General features: G+C 40.2%; 1 protein-coding gene across 1 annotated transcript; it reads left to right on the forward strand.

The window, feature by feature from the left end:
- Positions 1-1,445: 1,445 nt before the first annotated feature.
- slc40a1 (solute carrier family 40 member 1) lies at positions 1,446-18,324 on the forward strand. The gene is made up of 8 exons (XM_035773223.2): positions 1,446-1,767; positions 1,908-1,975; positions 3,106-3,265; positions 3,540-3,655; positions 7,194-7,320; positions 7,707-7,952; positions 12,642-13,292; positions 14,179-18,324. Exons 1-8 carry the CDS (start codon positions 1,734-1,736, stop codon positions 14,499-14,501), a joined length of 1,725 nt encoding a protein of 574 aa, XP_035629116.1. The 5' UTR covers positions 1,446-1,733; the 3' UTR covers positions 14,502-18,324.
- The last annotated feature ends 1,106 nt before the right edge of the window (positions 18,325-19,430 follow it).

Below are 19,430 nucleotides of genomic sequence, written 5' to 3' on the forward strand. Positions count from 1 at the left end.
AAAAAATTAAAAATACGGTTGACATTCTATATAAAACACAGGTGAAATCGTTTAAAAACACAGATTTTTTTGATGATCTGCGTTTTGAAAATACGACCCCTGCGATATAGCCAACTGATAGGGGAAGCCGGTTTAATGACTGATATTAGATTATGTAACAGAGACAGTAATATTATTATCTCCTATCCCCCTTCCTTGTGCATATACATTTGTAGGTTTAGACCCAAATAGACTGACCAACTTTATGCACACATGCACAGAAAATAAACACGCAGTGCTGCTTCAAGCATATGCTACACAAAATGATAATTTGTGTTAGTTATGCCACAAGCAATGGATTATCCATCTTTTATTATCTTAGTGTTTTTATATGTATTTTTCACTTTTCTTCCTGACAGGTAAGCAAATAGATAGGCTACTGTGCATTTATTTATCTGGGGTAGTCCACATCTGTAACACTTGCCACTGTTTTCTAGTGAGTCATGGGATACATAAAAGCAAAAAAAAATAGTCACTATATATGTCACTAACTATCTGCAACTATATATATATATTTCTTTATCCCTCTCCCAATATATGCAGTTATTATAAGCTGGGTGGTTTGAGCCCTGAATTCTGATTGGCTGAAAGCCATGGTATATCAGACCGTATACCAGGGGTATGACAAAACATTTAGTTGTACTGCTCTAATTACTTTGGGGTTTGTGATATATGGCCGATATACTACCACGGCTACGGGCTTTGTCCAGGCACTCCGAGTTGCGTGTTATGAACAGCCCCTAGCCATGGTATATTGGCCATATACCAAACCTCCTCCGGCCTTATTGCTTAATTATATAATTCATATTGTTGTAACAACCACCTAAATCATGGAACCTGTCAGATATTTTTCAACAATGTATCAATAAGGCCTTTGTTTTTAATGCATTTACATGTATTATTTATATATGCATCATCACGCTGTGCTCGAGTCGTCGACTGGACTGTGCCCTGTGCTTCTGGCTGCTCACTGTATGCAGAGACACTTTTGAGGAGATGGTAAACTCCATTGAAATCGTATTACCGCCTATAGTGTACGTTGCCCAACTATGGCAATGCGCGATGCATTCTGGACGCTATCTAAAAAAAATCTAACATTTGCATGAATTTCGTCAACAAGAATTACAACATTACAAATATTTTCCAAGACGTTAGATACGTTACTTGGTATCTGTAATATTGTATAGCTTTGGAATCGTGACATTGCGTACTTCCGCGGAAAATAGGCACGTTTCTCGACTCATACCCCGACTTTGAGAAGGCATGTGTGACGATTAGTTTAGCAACCATGTGACGCAACATGACAACGTGAACACGATTGGTCGGCAGTCTGCTGGGGTCCTTTCATTACCAAATGGTATCCATATCTCCACCTTTCTGTAATATCTCTGCTGTAGATATATTGACAGGGGACCGCGGGGAAAAAACACTGTTGGCAGTGCAGAAAGGGCGAGAGAAGGCTGCTGGAGCCGTCCAGGAGATTTTATTGTTTTGCATTTGAACTAACAAGGCTTTTCGGCAAATATATATCTTTCCAACTTCAGCTACAGTGATAGCTAAGTTTGGAAAGGAGAAAGGGGAGCTTTGGAGTGCGTTTATCGAAAATTCAATGAACCGAGTATCGCCTGCATCGAAAAAGCCTGTACAAAGGGAAATAAATATTGACTAAATTATTTTGAGAAAAAAAATTACAAATGGATAACGCGGGACCTAAGAAACGTTTTTGTGGTAGGTCAATTTGATATTTTCAGTGCTTTTAAAAGGACTCATTCAAATGGCATATTTGATTAAGTATTGATAACTGCCGATCTATTGACCACAGTCGTTCCGTTATCAACAAAGAATCTCAAACATAATTTCCCTTGCAGAATCTGTCCAATCTTTCTTCACATCGCCAAAGTTCCTTATTTACCTTGGACATGCCCTCTCCACATGGGTAAGTGAATCAAAAGTAGCCAATACAAAATGTCACAACCATTGTAAACCATTCATTTAAAATAATGTTTAGGTAGGCTATCACCCTAATTACTCATCATAGGTGGAGGGTCATTTGACAAAATCTTATAGCTTATTTATGTTTTAGAATAGGCACACACGTAGGGAATATGTATATAGGCTATTTCCCATCTCTTTGGGTACATTTTGCTTGAAAAAAAAAAATGAAAAAAAACATTGATCAAGTCCAATGGCACATCAGTAGACACATGGATGTTTCCTTATAATGTGCGATCGTCTATTCAATATTTATTATGTCATGGTATTTCTAAATCAGGTAATTGCATTATTAAGGTCATGTTTATTTTGTGTACAGTCCTTGACAGTAGACCATTATTAATTTATATAGGAAAGCTTTATATAGGCTCGATAGTAGGCTAGGATCATGTTTCTGCAAGCATTATCCATATACTGTAGCCCTACTGTGCAGTACATTTTAACAACTGGTTGCAACCTGGTCTCAGAGCATTTCTTGTTATTCTGTACATAAATCCAAGACACTCCATTTAGTATAATATGTTACGTTTCGTATGGTGTGTATTAATTTCTGGCGGCCCAGCACCCATTTCATATGATATGTTGCAAATTACAATTCGTATTATATGTTACGGATTAGAAAAATGTACAATGTTACAAATTTGCCAAACATACTATATGGTATGAATTTGGAAAACGTATGATATGTTACGAATTCTAGATAGATGGCTAATGTTAGCTAGGCTAGGGGTTAAGGTTAGAGTTAAGTTTAGGAGTTAGGTTAAAGGGTTATCTAAAAGTGTTAGGGTTAGCTAACATGGTAAGTAGTTACAAAGTAACAAAAAAAGTAGTAGGTAGTTGAAAAGTTGCCTGTGATGAGATTCTAACTCACAACCTTTGGGTTGCTAAACATTCACATTATACACCCACCCATCCAACTTTTTGGGGGGGCCTTAAGTAACCATCTGTCTAATGTAACCATACCAAACGTAACATATAACTTTAGTGTGCCAGATTTACATTTTCTATGTTACGTCTAAGCTATGAAACCAGGTTGATGGTTGAAACAACAATGTAACATGCATGTATTTGTAGGGAGATCGTATGTGGAATTTCGCTGTAGCTGTATTTCTGGTGGGGCTGTATGGCAATAGCCTCCTGCTCACAGCTGTGTACGGACTGGTGGTGGCAGGGTCAGTCCTGCTGCTCGGAGCCATTATCGGTGACTGGGTGGATAAAAACCCCAGACTCAAAGGTATGTAGCCATAAGTAGGCCTACTCTACAGTCAGTGTTTCTGAACAGAACTGAATACACAGAACATGAATAAGTATACAGTCTCAAAACATTAGTAAATCGTTCATTTTGTTTTGGATTAGAACTTTTGGGGAATGTGTTGATTTAGATGGAAATTGGAATAATTCTCTATTCGAGACCATTAAAATAACTTGATGCGTCTTGGTGATTTCTTCAGAAATCAATTGTTTATGACCAACCCTACATCTCTAATGCTTGTCCTCTAATTTGATAGTGGCCCAGACTTCACTGGTTGTCCAGAACTGTGCCGTCATACTGTGTGGGATCCTCTTGATGGTGGTTTTCCAGTTCAAAGAACAGCTCTCAGAGTTATATAATGGATGGGTTCTGGTAAGATTCCATTGCCTCAACTCTCTCATACTGTCATTTTAAACTTAGAATTGAATGGTTATTTGCAGCAGAAGCATTTACCCATTTGATAAGTACAACGTGACCTTCGTCTAATGTGATCTGTAATTTAAAACAACCTTTACACATCAGTTCAGCCTCTGGACAGTAGCCTAGGCTACACATTGAATAATGTCTGAAAGCTTTCTTCACTATGCCTTTGAAATGAGCTACATCAGTATTTTACACTCAGACCTCGAGTTCACTCAATTACCTCCCATTTGAAACAGAAAGCCATGTCTTCCCTGAGTTGCGATCAAGAGAAAATTGTTTGATTCTTAAGATTACACAAAGATTTGCCAGGAAACATGTTTGGCTTCTTGAAGGGGCTCGTTCTTTTGGTTGAATGTGTAGATCGGGTCCAAATGAGCAGATTTCATTTACATTGTCCAGCAAGACTTTGTCCCAAGGAAGAAATGCTGTGCCTTGTTTTTTATTAAAAAATAAAATAACTGTTGCAATTGCGAATTTTACAATCTGCTGGCTGCTACACTATCAGGATCATGAAAGTGTCTCTCACGTGGTGCATTGTGGGACAAATCGTGTTTTTGTGAAGGGGCCCTTGGATTTTGAGAGAGGGGGTTGCTGTAAGTTCTCTGGTATGTGTGTTTCTGGAGATGGGGGAGAAACAGGAGATTGAGTGTCTTGTTCATGACTGTGTAGTCAGCGGGTTCTTCTAGGGCTGTCATGTGAAGTCTAGAAATGCTGCCTAACCAGTTGAGCCAATCCATCTGTATTCCTCTGGCCAGAACAGCTGCAACCATAATATACACAACAAAAAACAGCAGGCCTGTTTGTTTCACTCTTACACTGGCTGATAATATGCTTAAGCTGAACAATAGTAGTTTTTCTCGTTGTTGTTGTGTAAGTGCTAGCTATAGGGGTCGACCGATTATTATTTTAATTTAATATAATACATATGGGCTTTTGGATGGGTGTTCTTAAGGTGATTCCACAGGTTGGTGGTATTTTCTGATTTAGCCATTGCTGACCCCATGCTTACATCTTTATCACAAATAAGACACCTTGCTTTCCCACACTGGTGCTCTGCTTTTCTCTGCCATCTGTAAAACACACACACAGGTCTGAAGTGACAATGATACTGAAGAGTCTGCTTAGGAGACAAATACTCTCAAATGTTTGAATAAAAATAGAGTTTGAGTTACCTGTGATGAATGTTGAAATCAAAAAAATTCATTTCTATATGCAGGAAATCCTATTTTAATAATGGACATGGTAAGAATTGACTACCAAAGTGCGAGTCATAATTCCCATGACACCTTCTAGCAAAATCTGAAAAGCGTTTCCTTCATTTATTCCATAGGATATTTTTAGATTCACTTAAAACAAGGTCTGTGTTTCGTGTAGGCTTACACCACCGTGCCAATGTTATAACTGTAGATATCCATAGGACAAGGTAACTGATCAATATTGGCTAAATATAAGCAAAGATCATTTTTTTGGGAGAGTGGATTTATGAAAATATTTTGACAAACGTTACCTTATCCTAGTGAGATTTACACGGGTATCAAAACGCAGAGGCGGTTTAAGCCTGCACGAAACACAGACCTTATTCGAAGTAGATCAAGACATTCAAGACATGAACGGTAAAATAACGAAGGAACCCCTTTCAAATTCAGCCGCAAGTTATTACAGGAATTATAACGCGTTGACTATTTCTCTCTAAACCATATACAGTACCTTTGACTATTACGAGCCTGCTGCTGCCTGCCACCCCTCAGTCAGACTGCTCTATCAAATCATAGACTTAACTATAATAAACACACAGAAATACGAGCCTTAGGTCAAATCCGGAAACTATTACCTCGAAAACAAAACGTTTATTCCGTTCTGTATTTTATCTAACGCGTGGCATCCATGAGTCTAAATATTTCTGTTACATTGCACAACCTTCAATGTTATGTCATAATTACGTAAAATTCTGGCAAATTAGTTCGCAATGAGCCAGGCGGCCCAAACTGTTGCATATACCCTGACTCTGCGTGCAATGAATGCAAGAGAAGTGACAATTTCACCCGGTTAATATTGCCTTCTAACCTGGATTTCTTTTAGCTAAATATGCAGGTTTAAAAATATATACTTGTGTATTGATTTTAAGAAAGGTATCAATGTTTATGGTTAAGTACACAATTGGAGCAACGAAGGTCGTTGATTGATAGTTTTTTATAAGATACATTTAATACTATTTAGCAACTTACCTTGGCTTACTGCATTCGTGTAACAGGCAGGCTCCTCGTGAGGCAGGTGGTTAGAGCGTTGGACTAGTTAACTGCAAGATTGGATCCCCCGAGCTGACAATGTAAAAATCTGTCATTCTGCCCCTGAACAGGCAGTTAACCAACCGTTCCTAGGCAGTCATTGAACTGACTTGCCTAGTTAAATAAAGGTGTAAAAAATAAATAGGCAAAATCGACGCCCAAAAATACAGATTTCCGATTGTTATGAAAACTTGAAATCAGCCCCAATTACTAGAGGTCGACCTCTAGTTCGAATCCATGCTGTATCACATCCTGCCGTGATTGGGAGTCCCATAGGGCGGCACACAATTGGCTCAGCGTTGTCCGGGTTTAGCCGGGGTAGGCCGTCATTGTAAATAAGAATTTGTTCTTAAAACGGACTTGCCTAGTTAAATAAAATGTTAAATAAAAAAAGAGAAATAGAGCATGTGTAGTCTTTTGATAATAGAAAGGAAGTTGTCTAGGCCATTTACTGTATGTCTGTTTTAGATTACGGGGATATAATCTACATGCACGCAGCAGCTTCCACACTTTAACCTCTAGATACTGTTTTCTATTGTACCCTTGGGAGTTATCAAAAGGTGGGTTGGGCCTTTGTATGTAAGAGAGCAGCATTCCCTTTCCGTTTATTTGCTAAATGCTCCTGTAGAAACATTTGATGCATCTGACACTCGTACTGCATTTTATTGTTTTGACCTTGACAAGAGCACAGGATTGCATAGTGCTAGAGGGTCCAAAGGTGGCTTCTGATTTAGGTAGAGAGCCCTGCACAATACAAAACACACACTTGAATACAAAATATGATCATTTAAAAAAAATCTATATATAAATCTAGCTTGTAGTTTTTATGCTCCACAGATGTGGAATATGTTGTAAGGGAGGCTTGAATGCCCTTTAGGGACTTTAGAGTAATAGTGGGGGATGTGAAGATATATATATATATATATATTTTTTTTTATTATCATATTTTGTATTCAAGTGTGTGTTTTGTATTGTGCAGGGCTCATTTGAAAGAGACTTGGTCTCCATGACACCTTGTTAAAATAAAGATGAACACATTTTAAAGAAAAAAAAGAAAGTAAGATCACATGTTGAGGCCAAAAATATCACACTGGAAACTTTGTTCATGTTTCGATTTTTCAAAAGTAAATTTATAAAGTTAACTTGTATGTTTTGATTTTTACCTAAGCGATCAATAATGTTTTTGTTTTCATGGTTTTCAGACATGCTGCTATATCTTGGTCATCTCCATAGCCAACATTGCTAACTTGGCCAGTACTGCCATGTCCATTACCATCCAGAGAGATTGGGTGGTAGTTGTGGCTGGACAGGACAGCAGCAAGCTGGCAGGTCAGTCTCCTTGGGAAACCATCACCAATCGATTGGCCTCGTGACCGGGCATTTATCTCCTTGCAGTGGCGTGACTTTGAACCCAACCAAAGCAAATAACTAATTGTTATTTTATAACTTCCCCAGTTTCACCTTGGTTTACAAACGCTATCAAACAGATGAACACAGTAAAAATGCAACACTTCCGAACATCTAATCTCAAAGGAATTTTTTCACAAGCCATAAAGACCCACAGTTCACAAATAACCAGAGCTATGTGCTACAGTTTGCTTATATGCACCATTGAAGTAAATTGACCTTCAGGAAATCTATAAAAATCCCTGTCATATGAATTTACTTTTCCTGTGGATAATGGACAATAAAATAATTCTGCTCTTCTTCAATAGACATGAATGCCACAGTACGGATCATCGACCAGCTAACAAACATCCTGGCGCCTATGTTGGTGGGCCAGATCATGGCTTTCTGCTCCAATTTTATTGGCTGCGGCTTCATCGCCGGCTGGAACCTGTGCTCTATGTGCTTGGAGTACTGTCTGCTGTGGAAAGTCTACCAGAAAACTCCAGCACTGGCCATGAAGGCTGTCAAGAAAGAAGACTACCAGGAACTGAAACTACTGAACTCCCCAAAAGGTATGTTCTAGCCCTCCAGTTCTCTGAAACATCAATGAACATCACTGATAGATATCATGTCTTAACATCAGTGTTCTTGTGAAATATTGTAACAAAAAAATGTAAACCAAATAGAAATCTGTTTTTGAAAGAAAGACGAAATGCTGAGATCTGGGCCCGTATCAACAAAGTGTCTCAGTGTAGGAGTGCTGAGCTAGGATCAGTTTTGCCTTATAGATCTAATCTCCCTACGATCATATCTAAGCCAATGTGACACCAATGTCTATGAAACTTTGCAAATCAACTTGGCAATACAAAACAACCCCCACCTCATCATAAGCAGTCCGGCCGTTACCGAGAATCACATAGCAGATAACAGGGTCGTTAGCATTAGGAGAAAAAAAAAACATTTCTTGCCCCGACCTAGCTCAATATCTATCTAGGCGTCAGATAAGAACTAGACTAGTGTCCATAAAGTGATCATTAGACTTGATCATGATCATCACCTTCTGGACTGAATATGTTTGTAGGGGTAACAGTTTTGATGACATTTATAATTAAAAAATTGCTCTCCCGTGCTCATTTCTGTCCATTAAGTCATAGGTTAACAGGTTAAGTCAGTTCCACATGAAATGTTTGATTTGTCCGATAATGTCCATTAATTATGTCCAAAGAGCTACTTTTGTTAGCACATTTGGTAAAAAAATCAAAAGTCATGAAGCGCGTTCCCTAGTTAAAGACGACATGTCAAAAAGTTCCGTTACTGTCCATAGAAACATGTCAAACTATATATGGAATCAATCTTTAGGATGTTTTTAACATACAACTTCAATAATATTCCAACCGGAGAACTCCTTTGTCTTCAGAAAAACAAAGGAACGCAGCTACCTCATGTGAAATGCGCGTGACCAGCGCGTGACTGCTGGCAGACCTCGGACTCATTTCTCTCTCATTCGGCCCCATTTCACAGTAGAATCCTGAAACAAGTTTCTAAAGAAGCTTTAGGAAGTGCAACATAACCAATATCCCACGGTGTATTCAATAGGAGCTGGGTTGAAAATCGACCAACCTCAGATTTCCCACTTCCTGTTTGGATTTCTTCTCAGGTTTTTGCCTGCCGTATGAGTTCTGTTATACTCAGACATCATTCAAACAGTTTTAGAAACGGCAGAGTGTCTTCGTGTGTTTCGTGTGTAACAGTGATAACACCAAGTAAAACTGAAATGATAACTTAAAAACACAAAATATAAATATTCATTAACAAACTTATAGCTTATTAGACACATTTACACTTCCTGAACAAATATTCTTAAATAAAAAGCAATACTAATAATAATATGCATATTTAGCAACTGGGACCGAGGAGCAGGCAGTTTACTCTGGGCACCTTTCATCCAAGCTACTCAATACTGCTCCTGCAGTCATAATACGTTTTTAAACCACTCAAGTGTTGCTTTAGCAGTATGCGTTGGGTCATTGTCCTGCTGGAAGGTGAACCTCCGTCACAGTCTCAAATCTCAGGAAGACTAAAACAGGTTTCCCTCAAGAATTTCCCTGTATTTAGCGCCATCCATCATTCCTTCAATTCTGGCCTGTTTCCCAGTCCCTGCCGATGGAAAACCATCCCCAGAGCATGATGCTGCCACCACCATGCTTCACTGTGGGCATGATATTCTCGGGGTGATGAGAGGTGTTGGGTTTGCACCAGACATAGCGTTTTCCTTGATGGCCAAAAAGTCCCACATGCCTTTCGGCGAACACCAAACGTGTTTGCTTATTTCTTTCTTTAAGCAATGGATTTTTTTCTGGCCACTCTTCCATTAAACCCAGCTGGGGAGCTGTACCGCTCCTTCAGCGTTATCTTTGGTCTCTTTGTTGCCTCTCTGATTAATGCCCTCCTTGCCTGGTCTGTGAGTTTTGGTGGGTGGCCCTCTCTTGGCAGGTTTGTTCTGGTGTCATATTCTTTAAATTTTTTAAGAATGGATTTAACGTTGCCCTGTGGGATGTTCAAAGTTTCAGATATTTTTTAATAACCCAACCCTGATCTGTACTTCTCCACAATGTTGTCCCTGACTGGTTTGGAGAGCTCCTTTGTCTTCATGGTGCCGCTTGCTTGGTGGTGCCCCTTGCTTAGTGGTGTTGCAGACATCGCGTCAAGTGGTCACATGAGTTTTGCTTGCGCAACAGAATTTGGACAGCCATCGTTTTCCCCTCTCCTACTGTGAGACATTTGCGGTTGATATATTATCGATTATATATTTTAAAAACAACCTGAGGATTGATTATAAAAAACATTTGACATATTTCTGTGGACATAATGGAAACTATTTGGAATTTTCGTCTGTGTTGTCGTGACTGCTCTTTTCTGCGGATTTCTGAACATAACGCGACAAACAAACGGAGGTATTTTGGATATAAAAATCATCTTTATGGAACAAACAGAACATTTGTTGTGTAACTGGGAGTCTCGTGAGTGAAAATATCCGAAGATCAAAGGTAAACGATTAATTGTATTGCTTTTCTGATTTTCGTGACTGAGCTACCTGATGCTAAGTGTACTTAATGTTTTATCATGCGATCTATAAACTTACAAACGCTTGGATTGCTTTCGCTGTAAAACATAATTTCAAAATCTGACACGACAGGTGGATTAACAAAAGGCTAAGCTGTGTTTTCCTATATTGCACTTGTGATTTCATAAATATTACTATAAATATTTATATTCATTGTATGTAGTGCTATGCTATTCAGGGGTAGTTGATTACTCTTATCCCCTTAGGGGGATTGCAGCCATAACAGGTTAACCTGTTATGGCTGCAAGTGGAGTGTTTTCAACAAATCAACTGTTTTAAACTGTCTTTTTACAAAGCAAGATAAATAAACTTTCAATCAGTACTGAATGAATGAACAAAATAATTTTGGAACAAACGATTCCCGACTGTCCATTTTTAAAATAGTCTGTCGATGTCAATATGTTAAGACTAGGGTTCATAGTGTAATGGTTAGAGCTACCACCTGTGGATCAACTTTTTCGTAGCAGTAGGTTAGGATAATTCGGTTAAGGGTTAGCGAAAAATGCTCTCCTAACCTGCTATAAAAAGTAACTTGTATCGAAGCGCCGTGTTTTTAGGGAGTCCTGTCCGTGGACGATGAAATCAAGGCCAGTGCAGACCGCACCAAAAAAATACGTTGGTGTAGGTTCCCTTTGTGGGAAGTCGCCATCAACAAGTAAAAAAACTGGAGGGGGGTCTGGAAGGCTCTCCTTCAGTCATACAATTTATTCAGTACTTTGAGAGTGATTTACAGGAACTGGTATGTGCTTATAATGTAAAGCAGCTGTCGATATTCACCCCCCTCCCTTTTTAAAAGGGAGAATCCATGTGTTTTGCATAAATGCAAATAGACAATAGCCAGGGCCTGGTTTCCCGATATTGATGGAACTTAAGCTTAAGAGTGTTATAACAATCCATCGTTTCTATAAACGGCCAAAGAACTTGCATGCGTTTCCCAAAACACCACGTAGGGAGAACTTTCAATAAGTGTTAGAGCATGTCAATATCCTAATAGGATCGAAAGAAAGGCTGTGCTGCTCTCGGATCAGCGTTCTCCATTCAAATCGTACCTGATAAATTAGGTACTGACCACATCGGCTTATTCCAATGCTTAGGCTATGCACTAAATATTTAGGCTATGCACATGAATGACACATTGTGCACATTAAGCCTGCAAATCCATGAAATTGAGACAAAAAGGTAGACAGCTTACAATTAGCTAAATATAACTCAATTGAACATGACATTGATTTAAATATATAGGCCTATACTCTACTTACTTACTTACTCTACTCATTTTAAGGCAGCCATGGATTATTTTATATGCTTTGCTGGTTTATAACAATTGCAAAGACATTGGCAACTTTGTACTGTAGTAAGCTTCGTTCAGAAGTTATTGTGGTCATAGAGATAGAATCAATGTGTTTATCTATGTTTAGCTGAGAATCTTGTGTATAAAGTGATACAAGGGCAAAAAAAGCATCCAACAACCCAGTTAGCTGTTCAATGAGTGGTCAGAGGCCATCTGTAAATAAGTGTTTAAGTGCAATTTCAGTAACGATCGGAGATTTAACGATGCACCTACAAAAGGTTCTGATGATGAACTTAGCCTTAAGATGCTTTTGGGAAACCGGGCCCTTTTTTTAACCTTTATTTAACTAGGCAAGTCAGTTAAGAACAAATTCTTATTTTCAATGACGGCCTAGGAACAGTGGGTTAACTGCCTGTTCGGGGGCAGAACGACAGATTTGTACCTTGTCAGCTCGGGGATTTGAACTTGCAACCTTCCGGTTACTAGTCCAACCCTGTCGCCCTAAATTGAGACACATTTGATTTGACATTTTAAGCGCAAATTAACCATGGGAAAAATAGTTAAGTGAGAGAAGTAGGGATTGGTCTGAAAGAAATTCATGAGCAGCACAATGCCTACTCCACCCGTGCTCTACCAAGGTTTTCTAGCCCGCAGCTTTGACCTATTACAGTAGCTATGCTGCTCTATTGTACTTTAAATAATGCGTATGCAGGTTGCTTAAGATTCAAATGGACAGATCCTAGGTCAGCACTCCTGCTGAGACACTGTGAATACGGGCCTTGATCTGTGTACAGTTGTGTGGCCCAAAAACTCATGTCTATCTGCTCTTCTTCCTGTGGTCTGCAGAGCTAGAGAACGGCCAGGGCCCAGTGGAGGGCTCCCAGCTCATGAACGAGACTGCTGTCGTCAAGGCCGACTCTCCCAGGAAGACTGGCTGCTGCTACCAGATGGCGGAGCCCCTGCGCACCATCCGCGATGGCTGGGTGGCCTACTACAACCAGTCCATCTTCTTCGCTGGCATGTCCCTGGCTTTCCTCTACATGACAGTGCTGGGCTTTGACTGCATTACCACAGGCTATGCCTACATGCAGGGCCTCAACGGCTCTGTGCTCAGCCTGCTGATGGGCGCCTCAGCCGTGTCGGGCATCTGTGGCACGGTAGCCTTTACCTGGGTTCGCAAGAGCTGTGGCCTGATCCGCACAGGCTTCATCTCGGGTGTGGTGCAGCTCTCCTGCCTAATGCTGTGCGTGGCGTCTGTCTTCGCACCAGGCAGCCCCTTTGACCTCAGTGTCTCGCCTTTCCAGGACATCTATAGCCACCTGACTGGGAAGAGCAGCGCCCTGCCGGAGGCCGCCTACCCGACTAGCGTGCTAACCATCGATGGTCAGGGTCTGCTGGTTAATAGTTCGACCGTGCCGCCCACCGAGGAACTGCCGCCTCTGCAGTCCTACATGTCAGTCAGCCTGCTGTTTTCTGGGGTCATTGCTGCTAGAATTGGTGAGTTACTCGAAAGTCCACATTGGGAAAAGCGCTCAATGAGTGCTACTATGTTAAGTTATGCTGGCACAGAAGTCTAAACAATGCGTCACATCATTCCGTAGCGCATGAACTTTGTTGTATAAGGCAGGGGTTCCCAAACATTATGGAGGCGGGGACCCCTTTTTTGATAGCAAAATCAGAACACAACTCCCAACTTTAGAATGCGATAAAAATAACATACAAAGAGTTTCCCTATGACTGCTGCAGTGCATGCATGGCTAGACTAACCAAGTCTCGGGCCCTGGGACTCCCTCTTCCCAGCGGAGAAAATGTGCAATTTAGCATCTAATTTCCTTACCGTCTCATTCGTAGCCAATTTTGAGGCTAATTTCCTACAACTCTACATATTTTGCCATGGGGTAGAAAGAACGTTTTGCAGTTTTAAAGCTTAAAATTAGGAAGGAAATACAGGAAGTACTGAGTTGAAAATGGAGTAACTGTGGATCCCTGTGAGCCTCCCAGGCCATCCCTCTAAGTGTAAATTGTAGATTAATATGACATTGTATTGCACCCTCTAAACTTTTTCCACAGACCCCACATTTGGTTATTCTGTTTTGGCTAGAAATATTTATTTATTTAAAAATGAAAACATTGAGATCAGACCTCTCCAGCTTAGGAACCACTGGTATAAGGCAGCAGCCACCACTTCGCGGGAAGTCGGCTCCAGTCGGTGTTAATGTCACCATAGAGAAATATTGCCAGCCTTTGATGCCAATATAGTAGATAATAATATCGAATATAGTAGATAATGATTATTAAATCATTATGATTATTTTTCTATTGCTTTTATGTGGCCGTAAAAATGCCATTCTGAATGACTGCTGTGCCGTCATCCCCTCTGCAGGTCTATGGTCCTTTGACTTAACCGTGACCCAGCTCATCCAAGAGAATGTGATCGAGTCGGAGAGGGGACTGATCAACGGCGTCCAGAACTCCATGAACTACCTCCTAGACCTTCTGCATTTCATCATGGTGATTCTGGCGCCCAACCCAGAGGCCTTCGGCCTGCTTGTCATCCTCTCCGTCTCATTCGTGGCTATGGGCCACATAATGTACTTCAGGTTTGCCTTTAAGAGCCTCGGGCGGCGCCTCTTCCTCTGCTGCTCTCCAGAGCAGCAGACTCAGGCGCTCCCCGGCTCTCCCTCCTTGCTTCCCACCACGGTGTAACCCATTAAAGAGACTCTTTCCCTGCTTACAGCTCTGTCTGCAGTACAAATACCCCCTTCTCCTCCAGCCCCCTAGTCATGCTTGTAGCCCCGGCAGGACTAATGTATTTACTTTTGCGCCTGACCCTAGCAGGTGATGTCCTTTGTCATTGTAGCATTTACCGCTCGCTGAGGGAGGGTAGTGCGGCCGCAGACATAGAGAAGGAGTCTCTCTCAGACAAACAACCCAGATCATGAGGTCATAAGTGTCACAAAAATACCACTTCCCTACTTCCAATATTTAAAAATGTAGCAGTCTTGTCATGCATTCAGCTTAAAAGCTAAATTCAAATGTGGAAAATTGCAGGTATTGCCACTTGCAGTTACTACGGTTACAGCTGGGTACTGCTCAAGTATGTGCTAGTGCTGTTTGCATCTCATTACAGCTCTGCATCAGCCGTGGGATTCCCATTTCCACTTTGAAGCCATTTGTTTCTCAGTAGTTTATTGGTGCTATAAATCATTTGTGTTAGTATTTGTTATTTCAGCTTTAGTAATTAATGCTTTAGATGATCAGTTCTTGCTCATTTCTCTTTAATACATGGTTATAAGGGTTATGCAAATGTATTTATTCAAGGAGCGCAAATACTTATGTTTATCTATACATGGAGTGTACAAAATATTAGGGACACCTGCTCTTTCTAAGACGGACTGACCAGGTGAACGTTACGATCCTTATTGGTGATACCTAAATCCACTTCAAAGACAGGTTAAAGAAGGATTTTAAGCCATGAGATAGACATGGATTGTGTGTGTGCCATGGAGGATGAATAGGCAAGAAAAAATGTTTAAGTTCCTTTGAACGGGGTATTGTAGTAGATGCCAGGTGCACCGGTTTGAGTGTGTCAAGAACTGCAACGCTGCTGGGTTTTTCATGCTCAACAATTTCCTGTGTGTATCAAGAATAGTCCACCACCCAAAGGACAGCCAGCCAACTTGACAACTGTGGGAAGCACTGGAGGAGCAGCATCCCTGTGGAACGCTTGACACATTGTAGAGTCCATGCACCAACTGATTGAGGCTGTTCTGAGGGCAAAAGGGGGTGCAAATCAATATTAGGCAGGTATTCCTAATGTTTTGTACACTCAGGTGTATATTCTCAATGTGTCACCACTATTGTCTTTCTCACCCAACGTTGGTGCTAATGTACTAGCTATAGCAAACAGCTGGAAAACTGCAAAAAACATTTAAAAAAACATTAACGCACTCAATGACCAAAGCGGACCTTCTTATATAGCTTAAAGGAAGTGAGGGGAAAACCGGTTTGTTACATTTTGTTTGAGAATTCCAAATATTTTTTTGATGTGAAGTGACAGTGAAACTTGTATAAAGCTCATTAACGCTATTGTAGACACTTGTGTACACTTAAGATCTCAACCCCCTCCCCGCAATTATATTAACTATAGTATAACAATGTAAACTACTAGTTATTTGTCATATCATGTTATTGATTTCTACACAGGTATTCACACGCCTTGTCTTTTTCCACATTGTGTGTTACAGCCTGTTTTCAAATTGAGATTGTGTTTCTAGCCTACACACAATACCCCATATTGTCAGTGGAATTGTTTCACATTTTCAAATTAAAAATGAAAAGCTGAAATGTCGAGTCAATAAGAATTCAACCCCTTTGTTATGGCAACCCTAAATAAGTTCAGGAGTAAAAATGTGTTTAACAAGTCACATGGACCTGTGTACAATGAGTTTAACATTATTTTTTAAATGTCTAACTCACCTCTGTACCCCACACATCCAAATAATTTTAAGGTCCCTCAGTCGAGCAGTGAATATCAAACAGATTCAACCACAAAGACCAGCAAGGTTTTCCAATGCCTCACAAAGAATGGCACCTATTGGTAGATGGGCAAAAATGTTTAAAAAACAAGCAGATGTTGAATATCCCTTTGAGCATGGTGAAGTTATTAATTACACTTTTTATGGTGTATCAATAAATGCAGTCACTACAAAGATACAGGCATCCTTCCTAACTCAGTTGCCGGAGTGGAAGGAAACCGCTCTGGGTTTTCAGCATGAGGCCAATGGTGACTTTAAAACCACTAGTTTAAAGGCTGTGAAAGGATAAAACTGAGGATGGATCAACAGCAATACGAACAAAATTGACAAAGTGAAAAGGAAGCCTGTACTGAATAAAACATAGTTGTGTTGTGGTAAATCCAATACATTAAAGTACCAATCTCCGTATTTTCAAGCATAGTAGTGGCTGCATCATGTTATGGGTATGCTTGTAATAGTTAAGGACTGGATAGTACAACAACAAAAAAGAAACAGAATGAAGCCAAACAGGCAAAATCAGTGGAAAACCTGGTTGTCCGCTTTCCAACATACACTGGGAGATTAATTCACCTTTCAGCAGGACAATAACCGAAAACACAATGCCAAATCTACAATGGAATTGCTTACCAAGAAGAGGGTGAATGTGACCAAGTTACAGTTGACATATCTAATTGAAAATCAAATGGCAAGACCTGAAAATGGTTGTCTTGCAATGATCAACAACCAATTTGGAAAAGCTTGAAGAATTTTGAAAATAATAAAAATGGGCAAATGTTGCACAATCCAGATGTGGAAAGCTTAGACTTACCAAGAAAAGCTCACAGCTGTAATCACTGCCAAAAGGTACAGGGGTATGAATACTTACGGAAACTATATATTAAAAAAAAAAAAATTGTTTTCATTTTGTCATTGTGGGGTATTGTGTAGATGGCGAAGAGAAAAAAAGTAATACATTTTGAATTCAGGCTGTAACAATGTGGAATAAGTCAAGGGGTATGAATACTTTAAGTGATTGTACTATGTCCATAATAATGGCTGAGCTCCTGCCTCCCCACTTTGAGGTTAACTAAAGGACTTTTAGTTTCCTGGCGGGCCCATGATACCGAGCCATCATTACGCTAAGCTCTGCCACAAATACATACACACAGCGCAATCGTAAACCCAGACAAGGTGAGCATGAAAAACCGTACCACCTTTTTCCTGTGGGCGGCTTTCAAAATCCCTCCCAAGTGTACCTGTGATTTTCCTCTCTTCCCCCCTAAGTCAAGCAGACCTCCCCACCTCATGTTCACTTGCCAGAGTAGAATGTCAGCATCTTCAGGTTGTCTCAGCTGGCCAAGGACTGCCATTACACCAACCAGGTGGTTGCCAGGCAGAACTGTACGTTTGTAGCTCTTGGAGCTCTCCAACACCACTAAAATGTTTGCAGAAGCCTTTTATTTTATTTTATGTGGTTTGACTCACTAATACTCACATGTTCACAATAGACTATGGTTATTACCTCTGCCCATGAAAACCATGGCTGAGATTTTGTAATGAAAATATTAGGATTGGTGCAGAGAATAGCCACAGCACTTTAAGAGAACAGTGAGGCCTTTCTTTACATCTGCCTACAAGAGCCTTTTAATACACCGCCCAGAGCTAGAGTCAGACAGGACTGCAGCTGGTGTTCTGTAGAGAAATGGCAGGAACTGAGCTCTGTTGATGTTTGACATGGGTTACCCCTCAAATGTAAAGTAAGCACATTCTCCAGAAAATAACAGGGCATTTGTTCTTAACATTTATTCAGGAATACTTCATACAAGGCAATTTTATATTTTTCATATAACAATTGCCGTCAATTGATAGACTATTTGATACACTGTACTGGATGTAATTTTTTTGTAGTTGAACATTGTCAGATTGTCGTCTTTAAATGTTGGTCTTGTTTTTAAATGTTTTTATATAAGTGTTAACTTCTCAATTAGCAAATAAATGTTTTCTGAACGATTTGTGAAATTTCTCTGCCTCGTGTTTACAAAGCAATGCTCTCATGCATAATAGTAATGGGATTTTGTTGTTGATTGTTACAGATCAATATTTTTAATTTTTTTGCTACTGTATGTAGTGTACACTAGTGCTGGTCGGCTGTACCTGCATCAAAACCCCGGTATTTTTCATCCTATAGCATCTTTTTAAAACAGCGAGCCATCATATTTTCAGGACTTATTAACCTGACAGATCAAAACTAGTTGTTTTCTCATGCTCTCGTCTCTGCAGCAGACATAGTGAGCTAAATGTTTGGAACATCAAATCGCAATACATATAGAATCATGAGAACCGCAATACATATCGGCACATCGTAAGTTCCCTAGCAATTCCCAGCCCTAAATGCATAAACCAAGAAAATCATGAGTACACTGTTCCAATGGACCATAATGTACTGTCCATAATCTCCCATCATTGTTAAATACAGAAAAAGCATTGTTAGATAATCTGTTTAAAAAAACATATTGAATCATTGTGAAATCATTATGTAATCACAGCTTGCAACATAAATTGAGTAAATTGAGATGTTTGAATGCAAGAACTACATTCACTTCAAATGAGTGGAGGACAGTTATACAGCTAGTATTGCATGAGCTCTGAAATAAATAAAAAAGTCTTCACACTGTCTTGTTGGTGTTTTATGTCATCACAGGAACCAAATCATTGTACTGTATAAGAAGACTGCAGCCATTTTAAGAGGCCCCCTCAGTCAGTTCCTAGTCCCCAGTGCTCTGGCCAGGCCGCCACTGTGCAGGTTTAAATTCCACAGGGGTTAGTCCCTAATTTGCCCCAGAAGCCCCTTTGACAGCCAGTGTTAAATGGACTGACTGGCTAAGCTGAGCTGTATGATCTAGACCTGTGTGCTTGCAGGCGAAAGACAAAGAGTGACCTGGTTTCCCACAACATGAGTGACGGATTGGGCAGAACAGACCCGTGTGACCAGTAGGTCGACTGGCTTTTCTGGATTTGCATCAGCGCCGCCTGTCCCCCAATTGCTCACAAGCTCTCTAAGAGGCCCAGTGCATTATATTGACACACTACCCAACAGTTACAAACACTCCTCCTGGCC

Source organism: Oncorhynchus keta, chromosome 7 (genome assembly GCF_023373465.1).
Source record: "Oncorhynchus keta strain PuntledgeMale-10-30-2019 chromosome 7, Oket_V2, whole genome shotgun sequence".
Taxonomy (NCBI): Eukaryota; Metazoa; Chordata; class Actinopteri; order Salmoniformes; family Salmonidae; genus Oncorhynchus; species Oncorhynchus keta.

Coding starts and splice junctions, on each gene's coding strand:
- slc40a1 (XM_035773223.2), top strand. CDS start 1,734: ATGGATAACGCGGGACCTAAGAAACGTTTTTGTG. Junction 1,768..1,907: donor ACCTAAGAAACGTTTTTGTG/GTAGGTCAATTT, acceptor TTTCCCTTGCAG/AATCTGTCCAATCTTTCTTC. Junction 13,293..14,178: donor GGTCATTGCTGCTAGAATTG/GTGAGTTACTCG, acceptor TCCCCTCTGCAG/GTCTATGGTCCTTTGACTTA.